This window comes from Aotus nancymaae, unplaced genomic scaffold (genome assembly GCF_030222135.1).
Source record: "Aotus nancymaae isolate 86718 unplaced genomic scaffold, 86718_ANA_hifiasm-v0.15.2.pri h1tg000076l, whole genome shotgun sequence".
In the NCBI taxonomy this organism is placed as follows: Eukaryota; Metazoa; Chordata; class Mammalia; order Primates; family Aotidae; genus Aotus; species Aotus nancymaae.
The window spans coordinates 16,810,164-16,824,737 of record NW_026988491.1 but is presented as its reverse complement, the minus strand read 5'-3'; the positions used below and the strand labels follow the sequence as shown (position 1 = coordinate 16,824,737).

Genomic DNA, 14,574 nt, shown 5'->3' with positions numbered 1-14,574 from the left:
AAGTTGTCTTTTAGACATAATGCCATTTCACACTTAGTATAAACATATAAAAGTTAATATGCACTGGAAAACCAGGAAATTTGTGTGACTTGCTGTATTGCGATAGTCTGGAACCAAACCCACAATACCTGCAAGGTTATGCTTATGGCTGATTTTTCATAGCATGTTTGTGTCTCTTTGGCTTTTTTATTTTCAAAATTTAGGATTGCAGGTGACTCTCCATGGGTTTATTTCAGAATGACTGAGGGGTGTTTGCTACTTTCATGCCAGTGGTCAGTGAAGGAAGAAAAACTCTTGTACTTTAGAGGTCATCTGCCGCCAAGTAGGGCTCCCAACTGTCAGGCCACTGTCCCTCTCTGGGGAGGGTGGGGGATTGGTCTTGTGGCTTATAGTTTTTGCCATGTACAGTAAGAATGTGCTCCGTCGGCATTCTTCTTTGTGAATTAGAGGATTGATGAGGATTTAACCCTGCTGTGCTTTCTATGAATGGACTGTAGATCCCGAGGTGTGGGATCTTTCCTAATTAAGAATGACAAAAATTACCTGTCACAGAGCTCTGTGACATCAGTCAGTGGTTATTAATTGCGACTTTTTTTGTTGTTTTTGAGACAGTTTTGCTCTTGTTGCCCCGGCTGGAGTGCAATGGCACACCATCTCGGCTCACTGCAACCTCTGCCTCCCGCGTTCAAGCAATTCTCCTGCCTCAGCCTCCTGAGTAGGTGGGATTATAGGCATATACCACCACGCTTGGCTAATTTTTGTATTATTAGTAGAGACGGCCTCCTGAATTGCTGGGATTATAAGCGAGAGCCACCACGCCCAGCCTTTTATTGTGTTTTTTTAAGGTTTATTTTGTTTTCTGTTGGTTTGATAGCTAACTTCTTTTTCATGTTGTATTTTACCTTTTTTTTTTTTTTTTTTTTTTTTTTTTGAGATGGAATCTCACTGTCGCGCTGGAGTCGTGCAATGGTGTGATCTCGGCTCACTGTAACTTCTGCCTCCTGGGTACAAGCAATTGTCAGATTACAGGTTCCTGCCACCATGCCCAGCTAATTTTTATATTTTTAGTAGATACAGGGTTTCACCATGTTGGCCAGGCTGGTTTTGAACTCCTGACCTCAAGTGATCTGCCCACCTTAGCCTCCCAAAGTGCTAGGATTGCAGGCGTGAGCCACCGTGTCCAGTGTCTTTTGCCTGTTTTATTATTGGTTCAAGTTTTTACGTGAGAGAGGGAAAGAGGGTGGTAATACAAACAGTGATAATTTTAATTTATATGATACTTAGCTGTTAGCAAACTTATTGTGGGACATTCCTGTGAGGTGGCAAGGTAGGTTAACTCCATTTTTGCAGATGAAGAATGTGAGACGTGGGTTAAATAACTTGCCCAAGTCACAGAACAAATGGCAAAACTAGGAAGTATTTAGATTTCCTAATTCTAAGTATAGTACTTTTTCCAACACATGACCCAGGAGAATCAATAGAAAGCAAATTTAATCATGGAAGCAATTGTAACTTGCCAAAATAAAATTGTATTTTTTGTTCACTTTGCTTACTAAAATAAAATCCTATTTCTAGATGATTTTCTAAACATATTTTTCTTGGTCTCTTCCTTCAAGTCATTTGTTTGACTCTAGGTAAGACAGTACTACTACTCAATGTTCTTTCTGTCATTTCAGGACAGAAATGGTGTGTGCTGGTTGATACCCAGGGTAACTTGTTCTTCTTCCTGATACATTACATCAGAGAAGTCCCCATTTGAGAAAGGCGGAGGACGATTTTATGGTTATTCTTCAAATCTCTTGGGAAAGATGGCAAACTGTTGTCAGGAGTAGTTTTCTTTTGTCTCAGTATCTGTTACATTTATACATGGCACCCTCCTGATTACAGTTACGGCTTGCACCCTAAAATAAGGTCTAGAGCTACGGACAATTACAAAGTTCTGTTCTTTTTTTTGAGGCTGAGTCTCACTTTGTTGCCCAGGCTGGAGGTCAGTGGCACAGTCTTGGCTCACTGCAACCTCTGGGACTCCCAAGTAGCTGGGACTACAGGCGCATGCCACCATGCCCGGACAATTTTTGTGTTTTTTAGTAGAGACCAGGTTTCATCATATTGGCCAGGCTGGTCTCGAACTCCTGACCTCGTGATCTGCCCTCCTCAGCCTCCCAAAGTGCTGGGATTACAGGCATGAGCCACCACACCTGGCACAAAGTTCTTATGCTACTAAAATGATCTTTTTGTTTCTTTAAGGTTTTCTGACCTTGAATTAATTTGCTAATTCTTGATGCTCTTCTTGGATACTTAGAGGTAATTATTTTGCCTTAGTTTGGAGTTAGCATTTTGATGTTTGTAATATATTTGAAATAATCCTTCAAAGTATGTATTGGTTTGGGCTTTTAAGTGGGAAGCTAAATCTTCAGAAGGACGTTTAGCTTATGGACATTTAAAAAACCAAGTACTAGTACAGTGTTTCTTTGTATTTGGAATTGTGGTGAGTTGGAGGCAACCATGAAAGAGCAGAGTGTGTGAACTCACCTCCGCTTCTTCTAACTCCTATGCTTATTTCACAGGAATTAATCACCCAGACAGCATTCCTCTCATGCCTGCATCCCCAGCCATACGGAGAGGACCCCATAAACTGTAAAAAGGTCCATTGGCTTTTATCTGGAGGGGTCTATACCCATAGAACTCGGTTCTGCTTTTTGCTTCATTTGACAGGTTGACCTATGGTGTTGATACCTCCAGTAAAACCAAGTCTAAGTGCTTTGGTTGACTGCATTTCTCATTGCTTTGCTCAGGAAGGCCAAGGACGCATTAAAGTCTGTTTGTCCCATCCTATATTTCCTTTCTAAGGTTGTTAGCACTTTTGTTTTACAGTGTGTTTTTGTTTGGACTCAACTTCTGCTCATAAATTCAGATGTGGTCAGTTGTTAAGAGCATTTTGAATTTTAAAAGTGTCTGTTTCACAGGTTCTGTGTCTCCATGTTTATGTATATGGGAAATAACTTTTAGTATTTTTACATGTTGTTTGTATTATAATTAAGTGCTTTCAAGGGTCAGGCTTTGAAAGTAATTTTAAAAACTTTAAAGAAAACTTTTTATTCTCATTATTTACATTTTTAATAACAAGTTAGGTAGCTTTTATTCTTCGGAAGTGGGATTTATTATATAAAGCCACTTTGTGGAAGAGGTGAAAATTAATCTGCCTCTCCTTATGCTTCAATGAATGGTGAGTTTCAGAGCAGAGAATGAGGGGAGGGATTATGGAAACTCTTTCTTGGTATTAATACTCCTCACAGATTAAAACTTTTGGTCTTCATCTGTTACCTTTACGTTTGTCAGAAAGAGCATTTATGTTGTCAACTTAATTCACCCAGTGTTCCAATGCTTGCTATGTGCGTGGCAGTAGGAGAACTAAGGTCCCATGTTGTAGGAGAAATAGGTAGATAACTCTGGTCATGCTGATCATGGTTTGTGTATTAGGAAGGTGTTAAGGGAAAAGTGGGATTTGCACTGGACTTGAAAGGTGAGTGGTATGTCAGCAAAGCTGGTATTATTCAGGCAGAAAGACGAGCTGTACAAAGGAAAAGATGCGAAAGGTGCGTGCTGGATGTGCCGGGGCATACACAGAACATTGCTAAGAACAGTAGAAGTTAGGGCACATACTGTATTAGTCCCAGCCTGTCTTCTTCACTGACTGGCTGTATAACCTTACGAGAGTTAGTAAACTTTCTGAGCCTCTGTTTCCTCATCTGCAGAGGATGGCTGTTTACTACATCATAGAGGTAAGATTAAATGAGGCTATAATATTTTCCTTTGCTGCTGGGTGCCAGGCCGGTAATCCTAGCACTTTGGGAGACCAAGGCAGGTGGATCACTTGAGGTCAGGAGTTCAAGACCAGCCTGGCCAACCTGGTGAAACCCCATCTCTACTAAAAATACAGAATTAGCTGGGCATGGTGGCGCATGCCCGTAATCCCAGCTACTTGGGAGGCTGAGGCAATTTTGTTTTTTGTTTTAAAATTAACATGTTGGTCAAACTAGTTTCTAAACCCTTACTATCCCCTGTAGTCCTACCCACAAAACATCTGTTGTCAGCAGTTCAACGACTATCAGTCTCTTTAATTTTCATCCCTGCACACCTTTGGTGGTACTGGTGGTAGGTGGTTTTTTGTTTTGTTTTGGTACAATCATGCCTCAGTTAACAACAGAATATGTTGTAAGAAATGCATCATTGAGTGATTTTTGTCATTGTTTGAACATCTTAGAATGTACTTAAACACATCTAACCTAGCCTGGCTGTAGCCAGCTGCACACCTAGGCTATGCAGTATAGCCTTTTGTTCCTAGGCTACAAACCTGTACCACATGTTAAACTGTATCAAATGCTGTAGGCAATTGTAACACAATGGTAGGTATATATGTATCTGAATATATCTAAACATAGGAAAGGTACAGTAAAAATAAGGTATAAAAGATGAAGTTGCTGTGGGTGAGTCAGTGAGGGAGTAATGAGTGAATGATGGCCTAGGACATTACTGTACACTACCATAGATTTATTAACACTATGCATTTAGGCTACACTAAATTTATTTTTAAAAGTTTCCTTGTTTCAGTATTAACCTTAGATTACTGTAACTTTTTTACTTTATAAACTTAAAATTTTTTTAATCTTTTGACTCTTTTGTAATAATACTTAGCTTAAACCACAGACATACTGTGCAGCTGTTCAAAATATTTTCTGTCATTGTATCCTTATTTTATAAACTTGTTTTTTTTTTGAGACAGAATCTCACTTTGTCACCAGGCTGGAGTGCAGTGGCACGATCTGAGCTCACTGCAACCTCTGCTTCTCGGGTCCCAGCTATTTCCCTGTCTCAGTCTCCTGAGTAGCTGGGACTACAGGCACCAGCCACGATGCCCAGCTAGTTTTTTGTGTTTTAGTAGAGACAGAGTTATATCTTGTTGGCAAGGATGGTCTCGATCTCCTGACCTTGTGATCCACCCGCCTCCCAAAGTGCTGGAATTACAAGTGTGAGCCACCGCACCCGGCCAGTAAACTTTATTGTTATTATTAATTACTCTTAGAGATAAGGTCTCTGTTGCCTAGGCTGGAGTGCAGTGGCACAGTCATAGCTTGCTATAACCTCAAACTCCTGGGCTCAAGCAATCCTCACTTTAGCCTCCTGAGTAGCTAGGACTATAGGTGCACGCCACCATGCTTGGCTATGTGTTTTTTTTTTTTTTTTTTTTTTTTTGGTAGATGCTATACTTCCCAGGCTGGTCTCAAACAATCCTTTCTCCTCTGCCTCCCAAAAGTACTGGAATTATAGGTGTGAGCCACCAGGCCTGCCCACTTTATTCTATAAGCTTTTTTCTATTTAAATTATTATTTGAGACAGAGTCTTGCTGTGTCACCCAGGCTGGAGTGCAATGGTGCAATCTCAGCTCACTGCAGCCTTCACGTCCCGGGTTCAAGTGATTCTCCTGCCTCAGCCTTCTGAGTAGCTGGGACTACAGGCACCTGCCACCACACCTGGCTAATTTCTGTATTTTTTTTTAATAGAGACTGGGTTTCTGCATGTTCGCCAGGCTGGTCTGGAACTTTTGACCTCATGTGATCTGCCTACCTCAGCCTCCCAAAGTGCTGGGATCACAGACGTGAGCCACCACACCCAGCCATACTTTAATAATAATAATAATTATTATTATTACTTTTTAAACACTTTTGTTAAAACTAAGTCACAAACACCTGCATTAGCCTAAACCTACACAGGGTCAGAATAATCAATATCACTGTCTTCCAGCTTTGCATCTTTTCCCACTGAGAGGTCTTCAGGGGCAGTAACACACATGGAGCTATCATCTCTTATGATAACAGTGCTTTCTTTTGTTTGTTTGCTTTGGTCATTTTTTGAGACAGCCTCACTGTGCCGCCCAGACTGGAGTGCAGTGGCATGATCTCAGCTCACTGCAACCTCCGCCTACCAGGTTAAAGTGATTCTCTGCCTCAGCTTTCTGAGTAGCTGAGATTACAGGCATGCATCAACAGTTCCAGCTGAGTTTTGTAGTTTTAGTAGAGACAGAGTTTTACCATGTTGGCGAGGCTGGTCTTGAACTCCTGGTCTCAAGTGATCTGCCTATCTTGGCCTCCCAAAGTGCTGGGATTACAGGCGTGAGCCACTGTGCCCCCTTTTGGGTACCTCCTGCAAGCCCTGACTGTGACTGTTTTACGGTTAACTTTTTTTTAAATTTTTTATTTTTTTTGAGATGGAGTCTCACCCTGTCGCCTGTGCTGGAGTACAATGGCTCAGTCTTGCTTCATTGCAACCTCTACCTCTGGGGTTCAAGTGTTTCTCCTGCCTCAGCCTCCCGAAGAGCTGGGATTACAGACACGTACCATCTCACCTGGCTAATTTTTTGTATCTTTAGTAGAGATAAGGTTTCACCATGTTGGCCAGGCTGGTCTTGAACTCCTGACCCCCTGATCTGCCCGCCTTGGCCTCCCAAAGTGCTGGGATTACAGGCGTGAGCCACCGCGCCCAGCCTGTAACTTTTTAAATTTTTGTTTATTTTTCAAGGTGTCTTGCCATGTTGCCCAGGCTAGACTTGAATTCCAGGGCACAAGAAATCTTCCTGCCTCAGCTTCCTGAGTAGCCAGGAATACAGGCACATGCTCCCACATCCAGTTTTAGTTAACTGTTTTTATAAGTAGAATGCATAGTATGCACAACATAGAATTCCACATAGGATACGTAAACCGGTAACATGATTTATTAAGTACTGTACTAGTTGTATGTGCTATGCTTTATGTCACTGGCAGTATAGTAGGTTTACACCTGCATCACAATAAACAAGGAGGTAATACATTGCATTATGATAGCTACAAAGTCACCGGGCAATAGAAATTTTTCAGCTCCATTGTACTCTTAATGGTACCACCGTTGTGTATGTGGTCGTGGTTGACAGAAATGCGTTATGTAGCACGTGACTGTTTTTATTGCTGTTGCCTCAACTTTAAGGTGTTTGGGAGGCAGGGAAGGGGAAAGCTGCATGGCTCACCTGGAAGACAAGTCTGTATGTGCTATACTAATAACTGGGAGCCAGTGAAGGTTTTAAAATAGCCAGGGGGTGAATTAATCACATCTTTTTCAGTAAGATGCTGAAATGCAAGTTGGATTGGAGGGAAGTGTAGCAGAGCAACAAGTGTTTGCCTGGCTGCTGTTTGAGGACCTTGTAGATGTGAGACATGTTTGTTACATGCCTTCAACAATGTATGGCTCAGCTGGGGAGAAAAGGCATTAGTAAATAGGGAAATCAGGACACAGCCACCAGGTGATGGTGTATGGACAAGAAGTGCTGTAGCTGTTTGGGTAAGGCAAGATCACCAAGCTGAGCAGTTTTCCTGAAAGCTTCAGTAAGGAAGCCAAATGGCCTTGAGGAATGACTCAGATTTGAAAAGTATTTTGGGGAGAGGCCAAGCATGAATCAAGAGGTCGGAGGGCACGATCTGTATGGAGTGGTGGATTTGGTTGGCCAAAAATGAGCAGTATGCTTGGAAAGGAAAATTGCCATGGCCTTCGACAAACCTGTTAACACACTCTGTCTTCTGACCCTTGCTTCACTGCACTGTAGTTGTGTTATTCTCTTGTAGGGTTTGAGGCTTTTCAGGATAGAACAGTGTCCCAGTTATTTTCCCAGGTCTAGTAAACAGCCCAGCACATAGTAGATGCTTAAAAGCAACAGTAGAAAAGAATGATTGGATATTTGCTGTTTATGGAAGTTACAGACTGGATATGCTGCTGTTCCCTTAAACCTAGATCTCGAAATCCTAGTATCACCTTTCTCCCTCTCTTTTTTATTCTGTGCTAAGCTTAAACAGGTCACTTGCCCCTCTGCTCCCACAGCTGTGTGCTTACCTTGTCATTCCATAATTATGGACATCTCTTTTGTGGCCATACTGCATGACTCTCACCAGCACGTCACATGTCCAACATGTCACATTTGCTTGGGCTCCACACTGCCTTTCCTCCTTTCTCGCAGTTTCTTTACTCTCCTTTTCTGGCTTCTTTTCCTTTTTCCCAACTTCTAAGTGCTAGAGTGATTTCAGGGATCAGTTACTCCAACTTAGTCTCTGGATCAATGGTTTTAGATCTTTTTGTCAGCCATACCAAATGCCAGTCAAGTTCAAACACACTACACTATCTTGCACAGACAGACACAACAGAAACAAAAATTTGACAAAACAGTTCGTACACTTCATGAGCCATGGACTCTTGTTATTTTTTCATTCTGCTCTATTTTATTTATTTATTTATTTAAGTGCTGTTCGTGACCCACTAAATTGATTTCATAGCCTGCAGTTTGAAAAACTGTTCTGGGTCATCTCATCTACTCTGTTGACTTAAAATACTACCTCTGTGCTAATGACCTTCCCATTTTTATCTCTACCCCACCTTTGCTTGGTGATCCAGTCACACTAGCTGTCTTCCTGCCGTTACCATGTGGACGTGCAGTGGAAATTGCGTGTTGCCGTGTTTGGCAAAGCACTCTTGATTCCCTTTACCAGCCTCATTCCTCTTCATAAATGGTGCCGTGTTTGCAGTTACTCTGTAAGGGGTGGTGGTGGAGTACAAGCTCCCAAGCCGCTGCCTAAGCTCAGACCTGAGGCCTTGGGCAGCTACTAAGCCTTTCTCTACCATGTTGTCTTCGTTTGAATAGAGTGGGGTTGTCAGCTGTACCTCTTAGAATGATTGTGACCGTTGAATGAATTTTCACCTGAAAAGACATGGAGCAGTGGCTGGCACAGGGCTTGTGTTTAACTAGTGTTGGCTGCTGCTGTTTATCATTGTTATTGTGGCTCTCATGTCCACTTCAGGTCCGTTAGCAATTTATTTGCTCTGACTTCAAATTGTGTCCTTTATGACCATGTATCACCTCCTCCGTCAATACCACATTCACCCATGAAGCCAGCATCCTTTTACCAGACGACCAGCTAACTCACTCCCTGCTCTGTCCTTGGCTCTCCCCTAGTCTGTTTGCCACAAAACAGCCAGAGGAACTATTTGAGAACTGAAACCAGAGCATGCCACTCTATAGCTTAAAACCCTCCAAAGGCTTCTAATAAAATTTAAACTTCCCTTGTGGCTCTCACTTTTCATAAGACCTTTCACTGGTACTTCACGAACAGTAACATGTGTGACTTGCTAGTGACCTTGTTAACGTGCAGAATCTGATCCTGTAGGTCTGTGGGGCCTGAGACATTACATCTCTAATAAGCTGGACCAGGTGAATATGGTAAACATCACTGTGAGATGAGTTGCCATCAGTCTTCTGATGCATTGCACTGGGAAGAACACACCACTGTGTGTCTGGTACTGCTGCTAAGAAAGCTTGATCTGAGTCTGGTCATGAGGAAATACAGATCAGATTGAAGGTCATCCTGCAAAATGAAAAGACTTGTCAGCCGGGCGTGGTGGCTCAAGCCTGTAATCCCAGCACTTTGGGAGGCCGAGGCGGGTGGATCACGAGGTCAAGAGATCAAGACCATCCTGGTCAAAATGGTGAAACCCCGTCTCTACTAAAAATACAAAAAATTAGCTGGGCATGGTGGCGCGTGCCTGTAATCCCAGCTACTCAGGAGGCTGAGGCAGGAGAATTGCCTGAACCCAGGAGGCGGAGGTTGCAGTGAACCGAGATCGCGCCATTGCACTCCAGCCTGGGTAACAAGAGCGAAACACCGTCTCAAAAAAAAAAAAAAGAAAAGACTTATACTCCGGCAGGGACATGGAAGTCAGGAAGAGAAAAGGGAACTATTCCAGATTGCTTGACACTAGGGAGACATAGCTCTGGGCTAGACTCCTAGACCAGAAAGGAAAAAGAGACATTGTTGAGAAGGTTGACAAAATTCAAATGGAACCTGTGGATTTGGTTGAGACTGTACTATCAGTGTTGATTTCCTGATGTGGAGGCTTGTATGCTGGTTGTGGAGAAGAGTGTCCTTGTTTTTGGAAATAACTCACTGAAGTATTGAGCGACAATGGGAGGCTTCATGTATTTAGCCTGCTCTCAAAGGGGTCAGGAAAAGGTAATGGAGCAAATGATGTAAAACCATCAGTTGGGAGAGTCTCATTGAAGAGGGTGTGTGAGCACTTTGAACTATTCTTGCACTTTTCTGTCCATTTGAAATTTATTATTTTTATTTTTATTTTTATTTATTTATTTATTTTTTTTTTTGAGACGGAGTTTCGCTCTCGTTACTCAGGCTGGAATGCAATGAAGCGATCTCGGCTCACCGCAACCTCCGCCTCCTGGGTTCAGGCAATTCTCCTGCCTCAGCCTGCTGAGTAGCTGGGATTACAGGCACGCGCCACCATGCCCAGCTAATTTTTTTGTATTAGTAAAGACGGGGTTTCACCATGTTGGCCAGGATGGTCTTGATCGCTTGACCTCGTGATCCACCCGCCTCGGCCTCCCAAAGTGCTGGGATTACAGGCTTGAGCCACCGCGCCCGGCCTATTTTTGTTTTTGAGACAGGATCTTGCTCTGTCTCCCTGGCCGGAGTGCAGTGGTGCGATCTCGGCTCACTGCAGCCTCTACCTCCAGGGTTTAATTGATTCTCCGGCCTCAGCCTCCAGAGTAGCTGAGACTACTGGCACATGCCACCATGCATGCCCAGCTAATTTTTGTAGTTTTAGTAGAGACAGGGTTTCACCATGTTGGCCAGGATGGTCTTGATCGCTTGACCTTGTGATCCGCCTGCCTCGGCCACCCAGAGTGCTAGAATTACAGATGTTAATCACTGCGCCCGGCTTAATTTTTCTATTTTTAGTAGATATGGGGTTTTGCTCTATTGGCCAGGCTGGTCTTGAACTCCTGGCTTCATGTAATCTGCCTGCTTCAGCCTCTCAAAGTATTGGGATATTACGGGTGTGAGCCACCATGCCAGTCTTAAAAAATATTTTTTAATACCCGATTGAGATTTTTGACTGGGACACTTTGAGAATTTTATAAACTTTTATGGAGACTTAACATCTTTATAATACTAGTCCTTTTTATCTAGTATACTGTTTGTTCTGCTAGTTTGTTTCTTTCATTTTGTTTTGAGCTTTTTTGGGTTGTTTAGGAAAGTCTTTAATTTTCATGATACCGCTTTTGCCCACTTCTACTTTGGATTGGTCATTGATATCTTTTGAATTTTAATTCAGAATTATATTTGTTTTATTATTTCTTTTGTAGAGACAGAGTCTCACTCTGTCATCCAGGCTGGAGTTCAGTGGTGTGGTCTTGACTCACTGCAACCTCCACCTCACAGGTTCAAGTGATTCTCCTGCCATAGCCTTCTGAGTAGCTGGGATTACAGGTGTCTGCCACCATGCCTGGCTAATTTCTGAATTTTTAGTAGACAGTGTTTCACCATGTTGGCCAGGCTGGTCTTGAATTCCTGACCTCAGGTGATCTGCCTGCCTTGCCCTCCCAAAGTGCTGGGATTACAGGCATGAGACACCACACCTGGCCTCAGAATTATATTTGAATGAATTATAAAATGAAACATCCTTTTAGCCTGTAAGTCGCAACACTGATTACTTCCCTTTTGCCTCCAAAGGTTTAGAAATTATGTATTCATACGATGTTAAGTAAAAAAATATATTCACTGACATCTCAGAAGCCCCTAGGCTCAGCATTTAAGAAAATTCCACAGGACCTCTAGCTAACCCCAGAGGTGCCACTGCTCCCACCCTTCTCCTGCCTCCTTTCTGGGAACTGTTTGGCCATCCTGCTCACATATGTGGTCATCTGAAGTGACTTGGGATGCCCCTGTGAAAGGAAGAGGTAACCATGGAGTGGTTACCATAGGTTACCATAGGGCCCAGGTGCCTTTGGTCTGTTCAGGAGCAGATTTATGGCATCTCCATGCAGAGTTGCAGTAGCATGTGATGGATAGGATACTTGCAACCTCTTGGTTCTTTGAGATTATGTCTAATAATAGACTTGCCCACTGTGGGATGGAATTCAGCTGTTTTTAGGCCTGATTCTGAAAAAGAACTTGGAGCCAGTGACTTTGTGTGCACACTTGCCTGGGCACCATGGTGTCCGGCATTGGCGCCAGGTTTCCTAATGGTGAGTTCCTGTCTGGCAGTCTCTTCCCTTCCCTCCTGCTTCTGTCTGACTTGTGGGATCCCGTGCCTCTATTTTTTTCCCTTGGGCAGAGCAGCAGTTTGCTGTCAGTGGGAACAGATAAAGCTAAGATACTGTTGAGAATAGTGTAAGGGTTGTCATTTTTAAATGAGGTTAATGACATTTTAAAGTGATTATTTTGGCCAGACTCTGTGGTTCATGCCTGTAATCCCAGAACTTTGGGAGGCCCAGACAGGTGGATCACTTGAAGTCAGGAGTTCAAGACCAGCCTGGCCAACATGGCGAAATGCTGTCTCTACCAAAAGTACAAAAATTAACCAGGCATAGTGGCACACGCCTGTAATCCCAGCTACTTGGGAGACTGAGGCAGGAGAATTGCTTAAACCTGGAAGGCAGAGGCTGCAGTGAGCCGAGATCGTGCCACTGCACTCCAGCCTGGGTGACAGGGTGAGACTGTCTCAAAAAACCAAAAAGTGATTATTTCCTACACAAAAAGTAATGTAAACAAATGAAAAGGGAAAAAATACTTCCACAATTCTGCCACTTTGAGTGGTCCAGAAGGTTTCCGTTTTCCCCATTGTTCCCTTTGGCCTGGGACTAAATGAATGCCTCATTTCAGATGGTTATAATCATAGCACAGGTATGAGTTGATGTGAGCTGTTCTTTTCATCTGATACTACATAATTTTTTATGATGCTAGAGTCTTTGCAATTATTTATAATGATTATTATTTCTTTGAGTGAATATACCATAATTTGCTTAATCAATTTTGAAATCAAGAGATTGTTGCCAGTTTTTTCTTCTAATACGTATTGCTAGGGTGAATATGTTGGTATTTTGTTTTTTGTTTGGTTGATTTTTATTACCAGTTTTCTTTTCCAAAGAGTCATAATCCTTTTTGCTGCTTTTATTTTTTGTACCAGCTTCAGCCTAACCTAACCAGATGGGATATCATCTTTTAAATTTTTTAGAAAATTTAATAGTTACAAATTTATGCCCTCCGTTTTTGCCTGCATATATTTGATCATGATTGAAAGTGGATATTTTTTATAGCTTACATGGCTAATAGGAGTTTTGACAACCAGAAAGCAATCTTCTTAGATATGCAGCATTTCTTGAGGATTTCTTTTTCTCTAGACAAGGAACTGACTTGCAAATTCTGAGTTTCTTTCAGACTTTCTGGCCTCCCAAGTCAGGGAGGAAGCCAGCATGTTCATTATACTTCCTCTTATTCTGAAGGCCTATTATACTAAGGTAACTTTTAGCCACTGAGGAAAATATAGGCTCTGCCCATGTGCAAACAGGACATAGAATATGAAATACTAAGTCATTGAGCAGATCTTTATGCCTGATACGCTTAGGAAGATCCCCCATTTGCACACACATAAAACATGATACAGGTATTATAGATATATATGTAGGTGCAAGCAGTCAACAAGTTCTAGCATGCTTCCCAAGCTCACAGATTGGGAAATACCAACTGGGTTTTGCAGTGGGCATTATATAACTTACCTCATTGTTTACCATGAAGATTTTGCTTGTTTAACTTTTGAGTCTCCACTTACAAAAAGGACTGCTAACATTTCTTAGATCATGGTGAGGATGAAATGCATTAACATTTGTGCCAAGCAGCTGGTAAAGTGTGTCACATGTGTTAGGCATGCAGTAACTGAGGGATAGCCACAGTTATTAGAGATCTAACCCAAATGTGTGTCAGGATTTTCAAAAACATGGATTTGCCTGATTTGTGGTACAGTGAAAGAAAGGGTTATAGGCTCTAGAATCAAAAGAATTGGAGTTACAGAATGTCAGCTGCAGCTTGTCCTAGAGGAGTGACTTTTGGAAAAAATTATATAAGTTTCTTCCCCCCTCATTGATTAATTGAGATACAAGTAAAACCACACAGTGACTGGCATATATAGATAAATAAATAAATGCCATTTATTAAGTAATTTATTGAGACAGGGTCTTGCTCTAGCACCCAGGCTGCAGTGCAGTGGCATGCATCCTCGGCTCACTGCATCCTCTGCCTCCCCAGGCTCAAGTGATCCTCATACCTCAGCCTCTGGAGTAGCTGGAACTACAGGCACAAGCCAGCTTACCCAGCTAATTATTTTTGTGTTTTCTTTTTTTTTTTTGTAGAGATGGGGTTTTCCTATGTTGCCCATGCTAGTCTCCTGAGCTCAAACTGTCTGCCTGCCTCAGCCTCCCAAAGTGCTGGGATTACAGATGTGAGCCACTGTGGCTGGCTGGCAATTTTTATTTTATGAATAGTACATACCTTAGATACTGGTTAAAGGTACTTTACTTGGTTTGTTTTTACTAAGTGAGGTAAAGCCAACAAATTATCTGTCTAGGGGAAGATTTGTAGAGAAAATCACATAGATAACGCATATTAGTAGTTCTAAAGATACAGCAGGACACATTTTAAGAGCTCTTAA

General features: G+C 42.3%; 1 protein-coding gene across 7 annotated transcripts in view; it reads left to right on the top strand.

Moving 5' to 3' along the window:
* The window catches only part of TCF20 (transcription factor 20), a 161,126-nt gene that overhangs the window by 86,518 nt on the left and 60,034 nt on the right, over positions 1 to 14,574 (top strand). For 3 of the 7 annotated variants that reach the window (XM_064368137.1, XM_064368139.1, XM_064368138.1), the window contains exon 1: positions 9,749 to 10,082. The exons of 3 other annotated variants lie outside the window; for them this stretch is intronic. In XM_064368137.1, the coding sequence (XP_064224207.1) occupies positions 10,035 to 10,082 (48 nt within the window). In that variant the 5' untranslated portion in view covers positions 9,749 to 10,034. Of the gene's footprint in view, positions 1 to 9,748; positions 10,083 to 14,574 lie in introns of those variants that run through there. One more of the 7 variants, XM_064368145.1, reaches the window with a different exon arrangement.